Below are 24,474 nucleotides of genomic sequence, written 5' to 3' on the forward strand. Positions count from 1 at the left end.
GGCAGCAGAAAACCTTGCATAACAAAGGCAGCAGATAACCGCCCCTGGGAAGTCCCGGGTTGTTTTAGCCTGATGGGGCCCATAACTCTTTTCTTTATAAAATCCTTCTTTACATAAGAAAAGTTAGCTACTGTTAAGTTTTATAAAATCCTTCTTTACACCATCACACCAACAAATACTGTGTTGGTTACAAGAGTAAACTCTAATTCAGTAAGAAAAAAAGTATAATTAAATTATGTATTAAAATAAAGAAACAAAGAATTAAAATAGATTGTTCTTATTTTGTTTTTTCAAATTCAGAAACCTTTCAAGTCAAACATTACGTTTTCTACAGATTTGTAATATTTTGCTCTTTACAGAACTAGAGTACTGAACAGGAAGTGATACTGCCCAGTCAGCCATAGAATGTATAGAGATTCCAAATGTCTCCAGTTATTTTTGTAAAACTTAAAACAATACCAAGTTGTCTCTGGTAATCATTGAGATTTTAGTTCTGTTCCTTGAATTATATTCCGAATCTTCTCAGCATCATTTTGTACAATTTTGTTGGATGGGTCAATCTTAAGTGCAGCTTCATAATCCTGTAGGCCTATATTTACAGAGTAATAAACAGCAATAAAATGAATATTTTTTAAATACTTGTGTTATCTAGACAATATTCTTAAAAATAAAAATAACCACTAACAACATGGTTCAGAACAAGTACTAGGTTTTAATGCAGACTCCTATCTTCACATACAAACACCATACCTCTAATTACAGAAATTTTTCAGAATTATTTCACTCAAAAGGAAATGCAATCTTGTCTCCACATAAAGTCTGATAACTGGGTTGAACTGCTAGAGAAGTTACAAAAAGTTGCTTTATAGAAGTAAAAGTTTCAAAATTGATGTACTGCCATCCTCTTACTCATTCAAAAAGGAATTGCAATGAAAAAAAATTTGCTTTACTTTAGTTTCAACACAAAAAGCTAACATCTTAAACTTATTTAAGTATGAACAGACTCAAAATTTTCAACATCCAAAGCATTTCTATCACTTTAATGAAAAGATACTAAATGGCATTTTATTTATGAATTCTATGTTTTTAAAAATTTCTTGTTTACATTTAAAAAAATTTTTTTTAAATATGACAACAAAGAAACACATACATTCTTAAGATTCTTAACATAAAAATAACTTTTTTAGACTCCATTCATACTTTATATAATTCACAGATTAGAATATAGTATGTGGTTTTTTTTGGTAGATATATCTACAAAATTTGTTTGAGGAAAATTAGTTGAAAAGGAAAGCACTGTGAGCTGGTTGTTAAAATTTGCAATTGAATCTAAATCTTTACCAAAAAAAGCAGTGGAAAAATATTTCTTAGAGACTAAGGAAACCTAAGTTCTAGTCCCTAAAGTGCTATTGCTCTGCTGGGTCACTTGAAGGAAATCACTTAACTCATCCAAGCCTCCATTTTCTTATTTTTAAAATAAAGGTCCTTGGAGCTGAAATTATAGCTGCTATCAATGAAGCTATAGATGCTATAATTTCAATGCTGTCCTGATCATTTCTGTCTTCATAAATGTGAGTAAGATGCTAAAAAATGGATGGGGCATATAAACCCAGTTTGGTTGCTTAGGTCAGAAATATCTTCTAAAAATGACAGAACCAGGTTTAACAATGTATTAGAAATAATAAAAATGTATAATGTGGAACCCATTTCCTGTTAAGGCATCATCAAGAGTAGGTCTTGTCAAAATCACTGCCCTTCCCCTGCCTACATGGGACATGACTCCCAGGGGTGTGGACCTTCCTGGCAACATGGGACAGAAATCCTAGAATGAGCTGAGACTTGGCATAAAGGGATTGAGAAAACCTTCTCAACCAAAAGGGGGAAGAGTGAAATGAGACAAAATAAAGTATCAATGGCTGAGAGATCCCAAACAGAGTCGAGAGGCTATCCTGGAGGTTATTCTTACACATTAAATAGATGGAGAGGCTTTAGGGAACTGCCTGAAAATGTAGAGTTGTGTTCCAGTAGCCATGTTTCTTGAAGATGATGGTATAATGATATAGCTTTCGCAATGTGACTGTGTGATTCTGAAAACCTTGTGTCTGATGCTCCTTTTATCTACCTTATCAACAGACAAATAAAACAAATGGAATAAAAATAAATAATGGGAACAAATGTTAAAATAAATTTAGATTGAAATGCTAGTGATCAATGAAAGGGAGGGTAAGGGGTATGGTATATATGAACTTTTTTCTGTTTTTATTTTTCTGAATTAATATAAATGTTCTAAGCAATGATCATGATGAATATGCAACTATGTGATGATACTGTGAATTACTGATTATATATGTAGAACAGAATGATTATAATAAAAAAAAGAAAAAAAAGTAAACTCCATGAGAGCTTACAAACTAACAGACTCACCAAAATACATTAAAATGTAAACACCATGAGATGAAAAGAAAAAGAGTAGGTTTTGAGTGAAGGGAAGCTGAGTGGAGCATCTGGGTAAGGAGGCATGGGAACAGGAATTTTGAAGATAAACTATAAACTTTTGCCTTTGGTACAATATGAGTAACTGAAAATAGTCACTGGATATATTATTAAAAATGCCAAAAAAAAAAAAAAGCTGTAGCTTCTAGATACATAGTTCTGAATTATGGAACTTGAAAGGATATGATTATTATAACATCATTAGCTCTAAACTTGTTCACATTTTGTTTTAACTCCCTTCTAAAATGATATTTTTAAAATATCGTTTCAAAATAATTTTTTATTTTGTCAGATAAGTTGCAAAATATAAATTAAATGATATAAATATAAAATATTAGAGTTCTAAAAATTTGTGATCTTAAATAATCACATGATATTTTCTTCTAAGTATAACTTGGAACATAAAACATTTCTATCAATTTCTTACCTTCTACATACAATTCTAGTTGACAGAATGCTGTTCCACGTCGTACATGTGCCTTCATTCTTGCATTAGCATTGCCTGCAACAGGTGGTGTCAATAATTCCAACGCCTCAGAAAAATGAATATATAATTAATAGGGGAAAGATATAATTTCCTAATTTAAACTTGAGCAAAAACATGGTAAAAATTTTAACTTTGAAACAGGCCTCAAACCCTCACCCACCTAAATTTCTAGATTAGCTTGTATAGGAATTTATCAAATACATATATTTATGTTGAACAATTTAAGGAATTGTTCAATTATTCCTATTTGAGATTCATACTTTCTCCTCAAAATTATGATCTGTTTTATCATTTGAAATCTCTACAGTTTACCATTACCAGCAGGAATGAGTATACAGAATTTGTGGTTTCATATTCACATTGGGTAGTTCATTTCATTCATTCAATAAACATTTGTTTGTACAAGAAACTATATCAGTCAAAGGAAAACTGGGTCATAAAAATGTTATCAGATGTTCTGTAGCTTATCAAGATCAAAGTATGGAGGTTTGGTTGTTTCCTCTAGATCCTCAATTTCAATGAGCCACACAAAAGATTTTTCACATGGTATTTCCTTACAACACATTACTTGATGTGGAAAAACCAGAAAAAACTGTAGAAGCTGAAGATATTGACACGAGATACTAGTAATGGAAATCAGGATATGCTTTAATAAGAAAAAGAATGAACACAAACTGACAACTATTTACTAATTTCCTTGTGAACTTCAACTGATACCACGGCAATACAGAAATAATTAATAGAGAATTTCTAATCTAACTTGAATTCCCCAAAAAACATCTGTTCTTTGTCCACTTGGGAAAAAAAAATCAGTAATAAGATATAAAAACAAGATGATTCTGCAAGTCCTCAATTATTTAAACTTAACAGTAAGGGCATCATTTAAACCAATAAATAGGAAGATAATTATAAGGCACTCTGTACTAATAAGTAGATATATATACCTTAGAAGAATCTTCGATGGCTTTGTGTAAGTTTTTTATTTTTAGATGGCAAGCAGCCCGATTCAAGTACAACAAAGGAATCTTACTATTTAGTCTTATGGCTAAGTTGTATGCATTAATAGCTGCCAAATAGTTTTCTGTTGCAAACAATTTGCTAGCAAGACAAAAACAAAAAGAAAAACACTGTTAACACTGAAACAGAAACACAGGAATAATATCTAATGACATTTGGCAAAAGATATAGCTTGCCTCTTCTGTATTCCTGTAGAGTGGACACTGTTGGTTGCAATGACTCCACCGCTCCACATTTAACAGCATGTAGTATGAATGGGACTGACTCACTGCCCCCCTTCCTTGGCCCCCACCCCTCATTCCCACCCCCACCCGCACCATGCCTCTAGTAGTAGGCCAAGAATGACTCCCAGTAGGCATATTCCAATCCTCCTTGCTAGAGTGATTGACTCAGGGGTGGGCTTGTGACTTAAATTGGTCTATTCAGAATGAAGCCTGTGACTTTGGTTCCAAGACTGGAGAATTAAACACTGGGAAAACTTCTCCCCCTGCTGGATATGAATGAAGTACATACATAGCCCAAATTGTTGTTGACCATTTAAAAATTCTTTTTATTAATTAAAAAAAATTACAAGAAGGAAACACATTCTTAATATGTGATCATTCCATTCTACATATATAATCAGTAATTCACAATATCATCACATAGTTGCATATTCATCATCATGATCATTTCTTAGAAAATTTACATCAATTCAAAAAAAGAAAGAAAAAGACAACAGAAAAAAAAAATCATACATACCATACCCCTTACCCCTCCCTTTCATTGATCACTAACATTTCAATCTAAATTTATTTTAACATTTGTTCCCCCTATTATTTATTTTTTTCCATATGTTCTACTTGTCTGTTGACAAGGTAGATAAAAGGAGCGTCAGACACAAGGTTTTCACAATCACACAGTCACACTGTGAAAGCTATATCATTATACACTCATCATCAAGAAACATGGCTCCTGGAACACAGCTCTACATTTTCAGGCAGTTCCCTCCAGCCTCTCCACTACATCTTGAACAACAAGGTGATATCTACTTAATGCGTAAGAATAACCTCCAGGATAACCTCTCAACTCTGTTTGGAATCTCTCAGCCATTGACACTTTGTCTCATTTCACTCTTCCCCGTTTTGGTCAAGAAGGTTTTCTCAATCCCTTGATGCTGGGTCTCAACTCGTTCTAGGGTTTTTCTCAATCCCTTGATGCTGAGTCTCAGCTCATCCTAGGATTTCTGTCCCACGTTGCCAGGAAGGTCCACACCCCTGGGAGTCATGTCCCACACATAGACAGAGGGAGGGTGGTGAGTTTGCCTGTCGTGTTGGCTGGAGAGAGAGTCCACATCTGGTTGCTGACCATTTTTAACACCATTAGAATAAAGATGATATTATGGAAGTATGGAAGGAATTAAAAAGTCAGAAAAAAACTGCATCCTTCATGATATGGTTGAGTTTCTGGATCAAGTCTTGTCTGAAATGCAAACTACTTTTAGCTTTTTTGTTATATAAACCAATAAATACCTTCAACATAAAAGTCAATTTGAATTGGATTTCTGGTTACTAGTAAATAAAAGCATCCATTCTTCCAGTTCAAATGTTCTAAAATTCTACATAAGTAAAAATCTCTTAAAATAAAAAAGATATATATGGTTAAAGGATCTATTTAAAATACAACTTTCTTGTTTTTTAAGTATAATTTCAAATTATAAATTTTGAAAATACCTAAGGACTTTGAAAAATAGAAAAAACTATGCCAAATATAAAAGTGTCATATATAATACTTTGTATTCATTTAACACTTTGTATTCATTTCCAGTTAATTGTATACTTTGTAGATCTAAAATACTAACACAATGACATCAAAAGTAGATCCACATATTGAGAATTACTGATTATATATGTAGAATGGAATGACATGTTAATGTTTGTTTGTTCTTAATTTTTTTAATTAATAAATAAATAAATTTTTAAAAAAGTAGATCCACAAAACTAGTAAATCATGATTAAAAGGTAAGTTGACATCACTGTGACATGTAACCTAAGCTTAACATGAGTTTAAAATAACTTGTACAAACTAGAAAAGCTGATTCTATGTTTCTGAAATGTCTCATATCAGCTAGGACACTTGACTACAAGTAACAGAATCCCAACTCAAACTACTCAAACTTCGGTAAGGAAATAAATTACCTCACATTAAAAAAAAATGTCCAGAAACTGTGGAAAAAGCATCGTGTCTAATATATCAGCAGCTGGAGATTGCTATCAAGGCCTCAGGTTTCTTTCATCTCAATATTCGATTATACCTAGCAGCTATTTCATCCTAGACTGGTTTCCTCATGGCTGTAAAATGGCTGCATTCATTCAAGATGCCATATGCAAGCACAATACTCATTAGAAAAAGAGGCACAATATCTTCTGATATATGTTCTATAAGAGCAAGAAAACATTTCCCAGAAAACTCCCTGCTCACCCATTTCCCAGTACTGACTAAACCTACCCTTAAAAAAAACATCAGATTGGCAGTTCCTCAAAAAGTTAAACATATAACAATTCTACTCCTAGGTATACAGCAAAATAATTGAAAACAGGGACACAAACAAACATGTTCACGGCAGCCCTGTTCACAATAACTAAAAGGTAGAGCCAACTAAAATGTCTATAAATGGATGAATGGGTAAGCCAACTGTGTTATATCCATTCAGTGGAACATTATCTAGCCATAGAAAGGAATGAAGCTCAGATATATGCCACAATAAGGATGAACTTCAGAAACATTGTGTTAAGTAAAAGGTGAGACAAAAAATATCACATATTGTATGATTTCTCCATATGAAGTATTCAGAATAGGTAAATCCATAAAAGTGAAGTACAATGATTACTGCAAAGGGCAAAGGAAGAGAAAGGAATGAGGAGTAACTGTTTAATGGGTACAAGGGTTCCTTTTAGAGGAAATAAACTAGATAGACTTGGTAACTGTTCAACATTGTGAATGTACTAAATGTCACCAAATTATTCACTTTAAAATGGTTAATTTTGGTGTGTCCCTCACTTGGGCATGCCTGCCTTAACCTCTCTAACATGTATTCTCTCTTTTAAATAAATTTCTCTTTTAATAAACCTTACTACTTATGCCTACTAGCCCTCTGATCTCTAAACTCTTTTAGTTTTGAGTATCAAACCAGGATCGGGGCTCAGCTGAATCGGTCACATATTCTGGCAAGCCCGCCAGGAATGATTTCTAAAGATCTGAGGAGAGCAGCATCTTCCACATAAGACACTGGCCCTTGAGATCTGTATTTCTGTTTGCAGTAAACTACAAATCAGAAATTCATTTTCAACAAAAAGAAACTTTTAAAAGAAGCAAGAGTACATCTAAACAGACCCTGCCCATCTGTGACGTATTTGGAACAGCTCAATCTGGGTAATTACTAAAAGTGGCATCCTGGGCACCAGAACTCCTGATTCAACTGCATACCAGCACACAGGATGTCTGTCCACATTTCAGTGTGACTGGGACATCATTATATAACAAAATAAATGAAATGAACAGGGGGCAAAGCCTTTTGCCTTTCCCCAAAAGGTATTGTTTTCTCTTTCTCAACATTGCAAGCTGCAAACCTGTAACCTCCCATTCCCACGCTGAGGGACTTATGCGGAAGAGGTGGCAGAGCGATTGTAAAAGTGGTGGGATGGGGTGGATTGTAACATAATAATACTTTTGCATTTTCCAATATCCCCCAACATTGTTGGCAATTATGCACATTCCTACATGTACTCTCTCAACTCTGAAAATATCAAAAATCCCTCAACTTCTTTTAAAATTAAAGAGATTTAAACTCTTTCAGGGGAGACTGAAGCAGGATAAAATAGGACAATTGTAAGCCCCTGGTTTTCTATTCAACTCCAAGTCCCTTGTTTCTTATCTAGCTCCAAAGGAACTAATACAGAGCTACAAACTTCCTGAGACAAAAATTTCCCTAAAGCCCCCAAACCTCCCCAAACCACTGAAACCTCCCCAACCATAAAAGCTTGTAAAATTCTGGGCCCAAAACAAACTCTTAGTTAATATTAGGAAGCATAGGATCATAAAGATTGTTAGCCATTTGTCCAAAGACAAATTTCAGGTATGGGACAACAAACCATGAATTCTGCTATCTCCTCCTAGAACAAAGAAGACACCCAGTATTCAAAGCTTATTATGGAAACCTGTCATTGGTAAAACTTTCCTATAAAACAAGCTGGGCCACTCCATTCAGTATGTGTCCCTCCTTTGAGCACATCCACCTTAACCTCTCTAACATGTACTCTCTCCTTTTAATAAACATCTTTTTTTTTAACGGTTTTTTAATTGTGAAAAATAACATACATACAAAAAAGCAATAAATTCCCAAGTACATTTTAACAAGTAATTATACAACAGAATTTAAAGTTTGGTATGGATTACAATCCCACAATTTTTCACTGTCTCTTTTAGCTGCTCCAAGACACTGGAGACCAAAAGGAATATCAGCATATTGATTCAGGAGTCATATTCATTTGTTAAATCCTATCTCTTCTAATATACTCTTCCTTCTTTCTCTTTTTCTTTTTTTTGTGAGAAATAACATACACACAAAAAAGCAATAAGTTTCAAAGTACATTGTAATAATTAGTTGTAGAACAGATTTCAGAGTTTGTTATGGATTACAATTTCACAATTTTAGGTTTTTACTTCCAGCTGCTCTAAGATACTGCAGATTAAAAGAAATATCAATATAATGATTCAGCAATCATATGTGTTTGTTAAATCCTACCTTCTCTGTATAACTCATCATCAACCTTGATCTTTCTCCCACTCTTTAGGGGTATTTAGGCTATGGCCATTCTAATTTTTTCACATTGGAAGGGGCTGTCGATAATATATGATAGTTGATGTTCTGAAAGGACTGGTCCCTCTCCATTTCAGGAGGTTGTAGGTTTCTGGGAAGTTATCCTAGTGTATGGAAACTTTGTAGAATTTTATATAATGCCCTAGGTATTCTTTAGGATTGGTAGGAATGGTTTTGGTTGGAGTTTGGCAAGTTACGATGGTAGCAATGTCTAACTGAACCTTGGGTAAGTGTGACCTCCAGAGTAGCCTCTCGACTCTATTTGAACTCTCTTAGCCACTGATACCTTATTTGTTGCACTTCTTTCCCCCATTTTGGTCAGGATGACATTGTTGACCCTACAGTGCCAGGGCCAGGTTCATCTCTGGGAGTCATCTCCCATGCTGCCAGGGAGATAAACTTCTCTTTGAATAAACTTCACCACTTATGTCTTAAAAAAAATCGTTAATTTTATGTTACATGAATTTCACTATAATGAAAAAAAATGTAATTAAGTGAAGAAATAAATAAATGAAAAAAATATTTCTAATAACAACAACAAAAAAACTTACCACCTTGATTTGTTTAAGTCAATCAGTATCTAACACTGCAGTAGGGATAGCTTCACCATCTGAAGTCACATCGGGGAGGGCTATATACCTAAACAAAATAGAGCCTAAGCTAATAAGTATAAAGGGGGAGAATAATTGTTGGTTAGGCAACTTTGTAACTAAGAAATCAGGATTTAAGGGATGATTTTGATTACTGAATCATTATATAGAAATTCCTTTTTGCTTTCTGGTATATTGGAGCAGACAGGGAAATTCCTGAAATCTCTAAATTGTAATCCAGCTGCCTTGATCACTGATAATGATTGCATTGCCCTTATTTTTTGCCCCTGTGATTGTAAAAAACCTTGTGACTAACCTTCATTTGTACCAAGTTATCTAGTTTTTCAACTTCAAAGTCTTGTAATCACTAAAGACAGCCCCTAATGTTTATTAATGAAGGGTCTTGGGTCAGCCCAGAACCAACCCACCCTAAATCTAAAGTTATCTTGACAATGGAGACTGGATCTAACCAAAGTGGGCCAGCTGGACATGCACAATATCTTAGATTTTAACCTACAAGACACCTATACCTCATTCTGCTATTTTCTTTCATACATCCTGTGACTAAGTACGTAATCAATCTGCACAAGCTCAATAATCACATTACCTCTAATTATATCACATGGGCCATGATGTTCATTATCCTAAACCCTGCCCATCTTTTCTCTAATAAAACTATCCGAATTACTGCAGTTTGGGGAGAAAGATTTTGGGCCGCTAGGCCATCTGCTCTCCTACTACACACCTACTAATAAACTCTTCTCTCTTTGAAAGCCCAGTGTCTCAAGAATTGGTTATTGAGCATGTCGGGAAAAAGAACCCATGGCCTTTGTTCGGTAACAATCTAATATATAAAACAAATTCTATATACAACTATACATTTAAGATCATTTCCAGTTTTCATTTTCAATAAAAGTTTATAGATTTATAATAGAACTACTCTATTAGAAAACTCTCTAACGTTTAAGGAAGGAAAAGTTTACAGTGGTCTGCATCAAAAGAGACACTGTGGAGGCATAATAGCAGAAATATAAGGTATTTTTTTAATCTTTTTTAGATACTTACACATATAAAGCATAAATTCAAACAAACATTATGCTCCAGAAAGTTAAATGCCACTACAAATATCCTAAAATCTGCTTTATGGCTTTTGAATGGTTGCGAACTCAGAAATAAACAAATTTCAATATGACAGGAAAATCTAAACCTCTTGGTCCAAAATGCAATAGCCCTTCAACACCAAATTTAACCAGAGAAGCTAATAACAATTAAGATGCTCCTAATAAGGCAACGGTAGTGAAAAAAAATTGCAAAATTTCTCATTCATTCAACACAACTGAGTGCTTACTATACGGGGTAAACAGTGAGAAAAAAGCAATCAGGGACTATTATAAGCACTCCTGCCATTTTTATGATGAATGACTGGTTGTTTTTTTTTTTTTTTTTTGTGGTAAAAGGAACATTCTGACTGGCAGTGATCCAAAGGGCCAAACATTTTTATATGAAAGTTGAGCACGGGAGATGGAACAAAAGAAGGAAGAGTGACAGAGACAGTATGGACAGAACAGAAAGGGACAGAAGAGAATTATGATAGCTATCAGAAGTGGTGGGGCAAAAAAGACAAATATTGTATGATCTCATTTATATGAAATAATTAGGCCATACAAATTCATAGAGACAGACATTAGAATACAGGTTACCAGGTACAGGGGTGGTACTAGGGAATGGGTAGTTAATTCCTAACTGGTACAGAGTTTCTATTTAGAGTGATTGAAACGTTGTGGTAAAGGATGATGTTGTACAACACTGTAATGTAATTAGCACAATGTTGTACAACATTGTAAATGTAATTAGCACCACTGAATTGTATAATCGTATATGGTTAAAATAGGAAATTTTGTGTTGTATGTTACCACAAAAAATCAAAAATAATAAAAATTATTATTTTTTTCTCCATAAATGATGAATAAAAGAAAAAACAAAACAAAACACTGAGAAAAGGTAGATTTATGATCTGGACCCACTACTCAGGACCTCTCCCACTTACTTGATCTCACACAGCTTGGGAGTCACAGAGAGGCAGCACAGCCCAGGTCCTCATGCCATGGAGGCAAACCATAGAGCTACTCATAGCACTGAGTCAGAACTTCACACATTTCCAGGCACAGGGACCCAAGTCTGCAGAGACCCAGGGCAGAACACAAGAAGCTGAGAAATGCTGCATACAAAAGTGCCCCCAGGGGAAAAAAAAGAGAACCCGGCAGAACTGTTGGCAAGTCTAGACTCTGATTACTGGCTCACTTAACTAAAAAACAAACCTTTTTAGATTGAGCCCATCTAGATTCCTTGGGTGGAATACCCAATTGGGTAAGTGAAAGAAGGCAGAAAAACCTCACAAAGAAAAAACAAAGGGTGTGTGAAACTAAAGTGCTGTAAGTCAGGGCAGGCCCCAAACTGAAAAGTATAATGAAAAGAAGGCATTGAGTGAGGGAGAGAAGTTAATCAAATCATATGCTCTAACACAAAATCAATCTACAATAAATCTCTAGGCAAGAAAGAGAAACTGGCATTCACAGTTAGCAAATCAAAATAACCAGATGCCCAGACATCAGCAAAAAATTACAAGTCATACGAATAAACCGAAATATATGGCTCAGTCAAGGAAACAAATTAAAACTTCAGAAGCAACACAAATTTTAGAAAAGCCAATTAAAGAAGTTCAAACAAATTTCCTAAGTCAATTCAAGGAGATGAAGGAAAATATGGATAAAAATACACTAAAGGTGAATATAGAGCTAAAGGATATTAAGAAGACAATGTGTGAGCAAAAAGAATTAGAAAGTAAAAAAAGAAGCATAACAAATTATGGGAATAAAAGGCACAACAATGGAGATTAAAAATGCACTAGAGGCATAAACAGCAGATTTGAACAAGCAGAAGAATCAGTGAACTAAAGGACAGGACAATAAAAATTATGCAGTCAAAAGAACAGATAGAGAAAAATAATAGGAAAAAATTGAGCAGTTTGTCTCAGGAACTGGAGTGACAGCAGGAAACACACCAACATATGTGTCTTGGGAGTTCCAGAAAGATGAGAGAAGGGAAAATAGGCAGAAAGACTATTAGAGGAAATACTGTCTAAAAATATTTCAACTCTTATGAAAGACATAAATATACATGTTCAAGAAATGCAATGTACTCCAACACATACTAATCAGAATGTCAAATGTCAAAAGATAGAGAGAATCCTAAAAGTAGCAAGAGAAAAGCAATTCGTCACATTTAAGGGATCCTTAATAGAAATAAGTACCAACTTCTCATCAGAAACCAGGGAGGCAAAAAGGCAGTGGTATGATATCTTTAAGGTACTGAAAGAAAAACTGCCAGGCAAAAATTCTTTATCCAGTGACCTGTCCTTCAAAAATGAGGGAGACTTTAAAACATTCACAGATTAACAGAAACTGAGAGAGTAATTCACCTAAAGATTGATTCTAGAAGAATAGCTAAAGGGAGTTCTACAGAATGAAAGGAAAAGACAGGAAAGAGTGGCTTGGAGAAGTTTGAGGAAGTGAAGCTCTTCAGTAAAGGTAACTAAAAGGGTAAATGCAAAACCCAATTATACTGTATCCTCAGTATATAACTCTATTCTTTAATTCCTATAACAGTGAGAATATAATTGAATAAGGGAAAGTCATATTTCCTGATAATGGACAAGCAAAATATAAAGAGGTAATATGGGACAAAAATAACATAAAGAAGGGAAACTAAGGGATATGTATGCTATTGAAACTAACTTGGTATCTTTTTAAATTAGTAGGTTATAGTCAGAGATTATATAATATAAATCCCAGATGACTATAAAGAAATTATCTAAAAAATATTGATAAAAAAAGAGAAAGGGATCAATCATAAACATCATAGGATCAAGTATACAGAAAAGAAGACTGCAATAAAGGAAAAGACAGCCAAAAATGATACGACATATAAAAAACAAAGCAGAGCATTAAGTAGATATCACTTTGTTATTCAAGATGTAATGGAGAGGCTGGAGGGAACTGCCTGAAAATGTAGAGCTGTGTTCCAGCAGCCATGTTTCTTGATGATGATATAATGATACAGCTTTCACAATGTGACTGTTGATGATGTATAATGATATAGTTTCCACAATGTGACTGTGTGATTGTGAAAACCTTGTGTCTGATGCTCCTTTTATCTACCTTGTCAACAGACAAGTAGAACATATGGAATAAAAATAAATAATAGGGGGAACAAATGTTAAAATAAATTTAGTTTGAAATGCTAATGATCAATGAAAGGGAAGGGTAAGGGATATGGTATGCATAATTTTTTTTCTGTTTTTGTCTTATTTCTTTTTCTGTTGTCTTTTTTTTTAACCCCTAATTTTGTATTTATTAAAGTACTAAAACAGAAGACTCAAATGAAGCTACACTTAAGTTTTTGCTGGTCTAACATAAACTTTTTTTTTTTTTTTTTTTTAACATCATGAGAAACACAGTAGAAGAAACCAATGAAACAAAAAGTGGGTTCTATGAAAAGGTCAATACAATTCACAAACTTGTAGGCAAGAGTAATAAAAAAACAAACATACAAATTATTAATATCAGGAATGAAACAAGAGATATCACTACAGACACCTCAGACATCAAAAAGATCATACTACAAACACATACTCCACACACATTTGACAACTTAAATGGACCAATTTACCCAGAAGCACAAAACTACTATCACTTACCCAATATGAAACAGATAATATTAACAGCTCTATAACTATTAAAGAAATTGACTTTCTAATTTTAAAAACTCCAGAGAAAGATATCTCCAGGCCCAGATGGTTTAATTGGAGAATTCTACACAAGCCCTTAAAGAAAGTAAGAGGAAAGATAATTTCCCAACTCATTTTAAGAGGCCATTATTACCATGATGTAAAAAACAGATATAGTACAAAAAAAAAGAAAACTAAAGACTAATATCTGTGCACATAAATGCAAAAATGAACATAAATATAAATGCAAAAATTCTTAACAGAATATTAGCAAATATAATTCAGTAATACATAAAAAGAATTAGATACTGTGACTAAGCCAGGTTTATTGCAGGGCTGAAAGGCTGGTTCAACATTTGAAAATTAATCAGTAGAATACACCATATTAACAGGCTAAAGAAGAAAAATCACATGATCAGATTGACTCATGCAGAAAAGCATTTGACAAAATTCAATACCTATTTATGACAAAAGCTCTCAACAAATTAAGAATAGAAAGATGTTGCTCAACTAAATTTAAAAATGTACAGAAAACCTATAGCTAGTATCATACTTTTACAGGAGTAGCAGAGTTCTGTATCTCGATTGCTGTGGTATATACAAAAATCTATAAATGTGATGAAAATGAACTATATACTAATATATAGACCAATATATACCAATGTCAGTTTTCTGGTTTTGATAATGTACTACTGATGGAGAAGCCATAAAATATTGTCAACATGGCTGCCGTGGCTGATGCAAGGCAACACAAAATGGCCTAGCCGTGACCAGCTTTCTTCCCGGAACTGGTGGTGGTTCGTGCCAAAAGCACTAACCTTAAGTCTGCCCTCTGCCCTAGCAACAACGGTGACCAATCCCAGAAATCTTCCCTCCACCCTAGCAACAACGGTGACCAATCCCAGCCTGACACGTATCCCTGCATGTTCCCAGCCTATATAAGCCTGTGCACTTTCTCAATAAAGCGGACGCCTTCCACTCACCCCTGAGGGTTGTCTCCTGAGTCGCTGTGCTGTGTGCTGTGTGTCTGTGTGACTGACTCAGTAAGGCCACTTACCCCCAGCCATCAGCTACCCAACATACTACAGGTAAGATGTAACTATTGTAGCAACCTTAAGGAGAACAAAGGACCTTTCTGTAACTTTGTAACCTTCTATGAATCTATAATTATTTCAAAATAAAAAGTTAAAAATATTTCTTTTGGAGTAACTAATGTTAAAAACTCAATTTTAAGCAGCATTCAGAAAACATCTTTAATTATATGCATTCTGGAAAAAATCAGCCAAACCCATTAAATTTTCAAAGGACTTGCCTATACAAGGGTTTATTGCTCTTTTCACCAATAAATCCAAGCTTAGCCCATTTCAAATTTTGCATGACAAAAGTACAAATTTTGAGAACTAGAGAAAAGAAGAACATTTCAAACATTTTTAATATGTTGCTAATAAATTCTTTTTTAGTTTCTGTCCTATAGTAAAGATGCTGCATACGATCTCAATCGGGAAAGATAATTATCTTACCATAATTAAATTGGCTATTGGACTTTTCACAGTTAATGATATTAAACCTGTAAGCAACACCTGGCCACATTCTACTGACTTCAAAGTAAAACCACTGATGATAATGATTGCTATTTATATCTGAGTTCAGAATAAGATCATATTCAGTTTTTCTAATTTGAATTACTTTGCGCAGATTTCCAGATTCAAATTTGGAGTTGAATTTCAAAATACCTCCTTCTTCTGGAATGGCGTAATTTGGGTTATCTAAATCATAAACTACTCGATCTATGATATTACTTTGATGTATTAGCCTCTCAATATCTTGGGCAATTTTTGTCCTGGAAATCATTAACAAGCTCAGGGAAAAGGTGTTCATACATTTTTAGTTCTTCTATCGTTCGTCCTGGTTCTTGTTGGGGTTTTAGTTTGTTAATATCCGTTTCAACATCATCATTCTGCTATGCCGGAGACCCGGGTTTGATTCCCAGTGCCTTAAAATTTTGATCTAGGTCATCTTCATTTTCAGCTTCTAAATCAGTATCATCGTTGTCATCACTTTCATCCATTCTGTCATCCACTTCAGGGGGTAAACTGTAGAGTTGGGCCACAGGGCCAGTTACAGGAATGACTGGCAATTGGAAATGAAAAGAACTTTTCATCGTTGGGAGTGGCAGGCGATTTTTGGGGAAACACTTCCTCATTATCAAACTGGAGGTGGTGACAAGATGATCAAGGGTCCTGACTGCCAAGCATTCATATTTTTACATCTGAGTTTTCACAATAGATGAGAACTTAAGGTTCAGAAACATCAAGTGGCCTCTGTTGCCTTTTTATTTCCTTTTCTGAATTGATGTAAATGTTATAAGAAATGATCATGATGATGAATATGCAACTATGTGATGATATTGTGAATTACTGATTATATATGTAGAACGGAATGATCAAAATAGGAATGTCTGCATTTATTTGTTTTTTGTATTTAAAAAAATAAAAAAAAAAACAAAGCAGAAATAAAAATGGCTGAAAAGACGAAAGAATAGAAAAAAATTGAGCAGTTTGTCATCTTAATGGACTGTGCTCTCCAATCCAAAGACATTGGCAGAATGGATAAAAAAGCACACTCCAACCATATGTTGCCTACCAAAGACTCAAATTATACCCAAAGACACAAAAAGTTTTTAAAGTGAAAAGATGGAAAAAGATAGTCCATGCAAATAGTAACCAAAAGAGAGCTAGAGTAGGTATACTAATAATTAACAAAATAGACTGTAAGTCAAAAAAGCTGTTAATAGAGACAAACAAGTACAGTATATATAAATAAAAGGGTCAAACCACTAAGAAGAAATAGTAATCATGAATATTTATGCTTGTAACCATAGTACCCAAAATACATAAGGCAAACACTGGCAAAACTGAAAGGAAAAACAGATACCTCTACAATAATATTTGCAGACTTAAATACATCACTCTCATCAACAGATAAAATATCTAGACAAAAGATCAGTGTGGAAACAGAGAACTTGAATAATATGATAAATGAACTAGACCTAATAGACAGGACACTGCACCCCAAACAGCAGGATACACATTCTTCCCAACTGCACATGGACTGTTCTCCAGGATAGACTGCATATTGGATCACAAAAAAAGTGTCAATAAATTTAAAATGACTGAAATTATACAAATCATCTTCTCTAATCAAAATGGAATGAAGCTGGAAAAGAATAAGAAGCACATCTCCCTCCAGCCAATATGACGTGCAGTATCATCACCCTCCCCCCCGCCCCTGTGTGGGACATGACTCCCAGGGGTGTGGACCTTCCTGGCAATGTGGGACAGAGATCCTGGAATGAGCTGAGACTCAGCATCAAGGGACTGAGAAAAACCCTAGAATGAGCTGAGAATTAACATCAAGGGATTGAGAGAACTTTCTCGACCAAAAGGGGGAAGAGTGAAATGAGACTAAGTGTCAATGGCTGAGAGATTCCAAACAGAGTCGAGAGGTTATGGAATAAAAATAAATAATAGGGGGAACAAATGTTAAAATAAATTTAGTTTGAAATGCTAGTGGTAAATGAAAGCAAGGGGTAAGGGGTATGGTATGTATAACTTTTTTTTTCTCTATTATCGTTTTCTTTTTCTGTTGTCTTTTTATTTCTTTTTCTAAATCGATGCAAATGTTCTAAGAAATGATGAATATGCAACTATGTGATGATATTAAGAATTACTGATTATATACATAGAATGGAATGATATCTTATTGTTTTGTTTGTTTGTTGTTAATCTTTTTTAATTAATAAAAAAAAAGAATAAGAGGCACAGAACTGGAAAATAATAAATATATGGAAGTTAATCAACACACTCTTAAACTACCAATGATTCAAAGAAGATATCATAGGGGAATTCAGCAAATGTCTTGAGACAAACGAAAACAAGAACACAACATATCAAAAGTTATGGGATGCGCAGAAACCATGGAGGCGAGAAGACAGTGGGATAATATATTTAAATTATTAAAAGAGAAAAACTGCCAACCAAGAATTCTATATCCAGCAAAATTGTCCTTCAAAAATGAGGGAGAAATTAAAACATTTTCAGACAAAAAATCACTGAGAGAATTTGTGACCAAGAGACCAGCTCTGCAAGAAATACTAAAGGGAACACTAGAGACAGATATGAAGACAGAAGAGAGAGGTGTGGAGAAGAGTATAGAAAGGAAGACTATGAGTAAAGGTAAAAAGAAGCAAAATTAGATATGATATATAAAACCCAGAAGGCAAAATAGCAGAAGAAAGTACTACCCATGCAGTAATAACACTGAATGTTAATGGATTAAACTCCATCAACAAAAGACATAATCCATGTCCAATCAAAAGACATAATCTGGCAGAATGGATTAAAAAACAGTACCCATCTATGCTGTCTCTACTCAAAGGACACAAGGCCAAGGACACAAATGGACATTTACACACCAATGTTTATAGCAGCATTATTAACAATTACCAAGAGATGAAAACAGCCAAAATGTCCATCAACAGACAGTTGGCTAAACAAACTGTGACATTTACATAAGATGGAATACTATGCAGCTGTAAGACAGAATAAAGTTATGAAGTATGTAACAATATGAATGGACCTTAAGGACATTATGCTGAGTGTGATTAGCCAGAAACAAAAGGACAAATACTGTATGGTCTCACTGATATGAACTGACATTAGTGAATAAACTTGGAACATTTCGTTGGTAACAGAGACCATCAGGAGATAGAAATAGGGTAAGATATTGGGTAATTGGAGCTGAAGGGATAGAGATTGTGCAACAGGACTGAACATAAAAACTCAGAAATGGACAGCACAATATTACCTAACAGTAATACAATTATGTTAAAACACTGAATGAAGCTGCATATGAGAATGATGGGAGGAGGGCTGGGGCATAAATTAAATCACAAAGAAAGATAGACGATAAAGATTGAGATGGTGTAATCTAGGAATGCCTAGAATGTATAATGATGTGACTAAATGTACAAATTTAAAAAATGTTTTTGCATGAGGAAGAACAAAAGAATGTCATTACTGCAGTGTGCTGAAAATAGATGGTAATTAATATTTTAAAATTTCAACTAATGTGTGAGACTAAAGCAAAAAATGTTTATTTGGTACAAATCTATAAAAAAAAAAGTTATGGGATGCACTGAAGGCAGTGCTAAGAGGGAAATTTTAGCCTCATGCTGATATTAAAAGCAAAGATAAAGTAAAATCAAACACCAAACTGCACACCAGGAAGTACTAGAAAAATAACAGCAAGCTAAACCCAAAGCAAGCAACAGGAAAGAAATAAAAACTACAGTAGAAATAAATGAAAGATATAATTTAAAAAACAATAGTAATCTCTAACAAAACCAAAACTGGTTCTTTGAAGAGGTCAATAAAGTTGACAAACATTTAGCTAGACTGACAAAGAAAAAAAAGAGAGAGATCTCAAAATTAGAAATGAGAGGGGTCATTACCACTGATCCCACAGAAATAAAAAAGGATCATAAAAAGAGTCTGGACAACTGAATACCGACAAATTAGAAAACCTAGATGAAATGGAAAAATTCCTAGGAAACACAAATGATCTACACTGATTTTAGAAGAAACAGATCTCAACAGACCAATTACAAGTAAAGAAATTGAATCAGTTATCAAAAACCGCCCAAAAGAAAATTTCAGAACAAATGGCTTCTACCAAATATCCCAAGAAAAGTTAATACCAATCCTGCTCAAACTCTTCCAAAAAATTGAAGAGGAGGGAACACACTAACTCATTCTATAAGGCCAACATCACCTTAATACTGAAGCCAGATAATGGTACTACAAGAAAATAAAATTACAGACCAATTTCACTTATGAATATGGATGCAAAAATTGGCAAGAAATAGAATCCAACGGTACATTAAAAAAAATTAAATACTGTGAACAAGTGGGATTTATCCCAGGTATGATAGTGCAATTCAACATAAGAAAATCAATTAATGTAATACACATTAACAGAACAAAGGGGAAAAAAAACATGATTGTCTCAATTAACACAGAAAAAAATCATTTGACAAAATCCAGCACCATTTCTTGATAGAAACACTTAGGGAAATAGAAATAGGAGGTAAATTCCTCAACATAATGAGCACATATGAAAAACCCACTGCTAACGTCATGCTCTATAGTGAAAAATGAAAAGCTTTGCCTCTAAGATCTGTAACAAGACAAGGATAACGACTGTCACCACTGTTATTCCACATTGTACTGGAAGTTCTAGTCAAAACAATAACGCAAGAAAAATGAATAAAAGGCATCCAGATGGGTAAGGAAGAAATAACACTTTCACTGTTTGCTAGGGACATGATTCTATATATACAAAAGTTCCAAAAAATCTACACCAAATTTACTAGAACTAATAGACAAATTCAGCATAGTGGTGGGGTACAAAATTAATGCGCAAAACTCGGTAGTGTTTCTAGACAATACTAATGAGCAAGTAGAGGAGAAAATCAATTTAAAAAATCCATTTACAACAACAACTAAAAGAATCAAATATCTAGGAGTAAATTTAACCAAAGTTATAAAGGACTTAGAAAACTATAAAATTTTGCTAAAAGAAATAAAAGATCTAAATAAATGGAAAGACATTCCATGCTCATGGATTGGAAGACTAAGTATCATTAAGATGTCAAGTCTACCCAAAACAATTTACAGATTCAACACAGTCCCAATCAAAATTCTAATAGACTTCTTTGCAGGAATAGAAAAGTCAATGATCAAAGTTATTTAGAAGAATGAGAGGCCCCAAATACGTAAATGCTTGAAAAAGAATGAAGTTAGAGGATTCATACTTTCTGACTTTAAATCTTTTTACAAATCTACAGTAGTAAAAATAGCATGGTACTGGTACAAGGGTAGATCAATGGAACTGAACTGAGAGTTCAGAAATAGACCCTCACATCTAACGCCAATTTTTTTCTTTTTGGGTACATGGGCTAGGAGTCGAACCCAGGTCTCCTGCATGGCAGGTGAGTATTCAACCAGTGAACCACACATGCACCCTCCCAACTGATTTATTTTTAAATGCATACATCTTTAATAAAAGAATTAGATGTACAGGAGTACTCTCCTTTCACAGTATTCCTTTTTCTTCTTATGCAAGTTATTGATTATACTGTATGATTTAACTGTTACAGCATTAAAAGCAACTATTTAAGGAAGAGGCAGAAAAAGGAAAAAGGAATGTATGTAAGGCAATATTTCTTTTAGTTACAATAAGCATAACAGTGTTTCAGGAAGACAAGATAAAAATTACTCAAGGCTAGCTTAGTTCTTGAGTAAAAACAATGGACTAAATACTGAGCTTGTTTTTGTGAATCTAATATTCAATGCCTTGGTCCCCATATTGGTAATCTCTAGTGTAGTCATCTTGGTATCACATCACCATGATATTTATCAGGATATTCTGTCTGATAATCAATAACACTGATTTCCAACCCATTTGTTCCTGTTCCCTGGCTTCCATTATGAATGACAGGTTCTGTTGGAGCAGCACAGTATTTGGGATCAAGTACTTACTGCCTGAGCACATATACACTCATTACTTTCTGGGAAGCAACTTTGTTGGTACTCATCCATAGAGAAATTATCGAGGTGTCCACGGGTTGTAGTGTCAGCTTCTGATCATAGATGTCTCTTCTGGTACCTGGTGCTAACATTTCCAGCTGGCTGGCTCCTTTGTTCATGCCCATTGGAGACTAACTAATTGTGGTTTGGTCAAAAGATTTGTCAGTTTGCATTTTGGGATCTGTTCTAGTTTGCTAGCTGTCGGAATGCAATATACCAGAAATGGAATGGCTTTTAATAAAGGGAAATTTAATGAGTTGCTAGTTCACAGTTCTAAGGCCGAGCAAATGTCCCAATTAAAACAAGTCTAAAGAAATGTCCAATCAAAGGCATCTAGGGAAAGATATCTTGGTTCAAGAAGGCCGATGAAGTTCAGGGTTTCTCTCTCAAGTGAGATGGCACATGGCGAACACAGTCAGGGCTTCTCTCTCAGCTGGAAGGGCACATGGCGAACACGGCGTCATCTGCTAGCTTTCTCTCCTGGCTTCCTGTTTCATGAAGCTCCCCGGGAGGCATCTTCCTTCTTCATCTCCAAAGGTCGCTGGCTGGTGGACTCTCTGCTTCGTGGTGCTGCAGCATTCTCTGCTCTCTCTGAGTCTCTCTGAATCTCCAAAATGTTTCCTCTTTTATAGGACTTCAGAAACTAATCAAGACCCACTCAAATGGGTGGAGACATGTCATCCCCTAATCCAGTTTAACAACCATTCTTAACTAAATCACATCAACCAGGGAGATGATCTCATTACAGTTTCAAATATACAGTATTGAATAGGGATTATTCTACCTTTACGAAATGGCATTTATATTAAAACATGGCTTTCTTAGGGGGCATATATCCTTTCATACCAGCACAGGATCATAAAGATGCCTCCTAGTCCCATAAGCAGTTATATCTGCCTAGATGGCACATTCATTGGTTCCATCTGCAAGCCAATTACACTTTGGCCAGCTTTTAATTTTCTTCATTAAAATGTCTTGTTTTGTTTTTCTGCAAACTTAATTCCAGTGTCAATGGTCGTATGGAATCCTTTTGTCTTAGCCACACCTGCTAGAGCCACCAACATAGTCTGAACTTGAGTCATGTTTCCATTCTCAAAAAGATCATTTGCTTTAAATATGTCATGTGGTTTCATATCATGAGCCTGGATAGCCTTAATAAAGTTGCCAATATTCTCCAACTGAAGCCAGTCTAAGAAAGACTCATTGACCTTCTTCACCGAATCTGGCTGTAGTACGCAGAGGATGACGCCATCTTTCACCCCGGCTGGAAATTGGTTCCAATGATCACGTCCATTACCTCTTCTATCCAACTGTGAATATCTTCTTCTGTCTGATGGTCATACTTGGAGCAATCTTATTCTTTTTTTTTTTAATATTGTATTTTTTTTAAACATAACAACATACAAACATGAACATTCTTACCATATGATCATTCCATTCTTGGTATATAATGAATAACTCACAATATCATCACATAGTTGTAGATTCATCATTATGATCATTTCTTAAAACATTTGCATCAATTCAGAAAAACAAATAAAAAGAAAAAAAGAAAAAAATTCATACATACCATACCCCTTATACCTACCTTTCATTGATCACTAGCATTGCAATCTACTAAATTTATTTTAACATTTGTTCCCCTTATTATTTATTTTTAATCCCTATGTTTTACTCATCTGTCCATACCATAGATAAAAGGAGCATCAGACACAAAGTTTTCACAACCACACAGTCACATTGCAAAAGCTATGTTCTAGTTCGCTAGCTGCAGGAAAGCAATATACCAGAAACAGAATGGCTTTTAAAAAGGGGAATTTAATAAGTTGCTAGTTTACAGTTCTAAGGCTGAGAAAATGTCCCAATTACAACAAGTATATAGAAATGTTCAATTTAAGGCATCCAGGGAAAGATACCTTGGTTCAAGAAGGCCGATGAAGTTCAGGGTTTGTCTCTCAAGTGGAAGGGCACATGGCGAACACAGTGAGGGTTTCTCTATCATCTGGAAAGGCACATGGTGAACACGATCAGGGTTCCTCTCTCATCTGGAAGGGCACATGGCGAACATGGCATCATCTGCTAGCTTCTTCTCCTGGCTTACTGTTTCATGAAGTTTCCCGGGAGGCATTTTCCTTCTTCATCTCCTAAGGTCGCTGGCTAGTGGACTCTGTGTCTCGTGGCTACATCTTTCTGCTCTCTCTGAATCTCCCATTCTCCAAAATGTTTCCTCTTTTATAGGACTCCAATAAACCAATCAAGACCCACCCAAAAGGGTGGAGACATGTTGTCACCTAATCCAGTTTAACAGCCACTCTTCTATAAATCACATCATCCATGGAGATGATGTGATTACAGTTTCAAACATACAGTATTGAATAGGGACTACTCCACCTTTATGAAATGGGATTTTGATAAAAACATGGCTTTTCTAGGGGGCATACTTCCTTTCAAACCAGCACAAGCTATATCATTATACAATTATCTTCAAGAAACATGGCTACTTCAACACAGCTCTACATTTTCAGGCAGTTCCCTCCAGCCTCTCCAATATAACTTAACTAAAAAGGTGATATCTATATAATGCATAAGAATAA

The 24,474-nt window shown here is 34.7% G+C and overlaps 1 protein-coding gene and 1 pseudogene across 6 annotated transcripts in view; both read right to left on the reverse strand.

The window, feature by feature from the left end:
• Window positions 1-24,474, reverse strand: part of DNAAF4 (dynein axonemal assembly factor 4) — a 124,091-nt gene that overhangs the window by 13,316 nt on the left and 86,301 nt on the right. For 5 of the 6 annotated variants that reach the window (XR_013162414.1, XR_013162412.1, XR_013162411.1 and 2 more), the window contains exons 7-9: window positions 3,925-4,078; window positions 2,921-3,026; window positions 460-589 (exon numbers count right to left, since the gene is read on the reverse strand). Coding sequence is in view for 2 of the 6 variants with exons in the window: in XM_077127982.1 (XP_076984097.1) it covers window positions 477-589; window positions 2,921-3,026; window positions 3,925-4,078 (373 nt within the window). In the remaining 4 variants the exon portion in view is untranslated. Of the gene's footprint in view, window positions 1-178; window positions 590-2,920; window positions 3,027-3,924; window positions 4,079-24,474 lie in introns of those variants that run through there. The other variant, XM_077127981.1, reaches the window with a different exon arrangement.
• LOC143656525 (calponin-3 pseudogene) lies at window positions 21,483-23,296 on the reverse strand (annotated as a pseudogene).

This window comes from Tamandua tetradactyla, chromosome 14 (assembly GCF_023851605.1).
Source record: "Tamandua tetradactyla isolate mTamTet1 chromosome 14, mTamTet1.pri, whole genome shotgun sequence".
Classification (NCBI taxonomy): domain Eukaryota; kingdom Metazoa; phylum Chordata; class Mammalia; order Pilosa; family Myrmecophagidae; genus Tamandua; species Tamandua tetradactyla.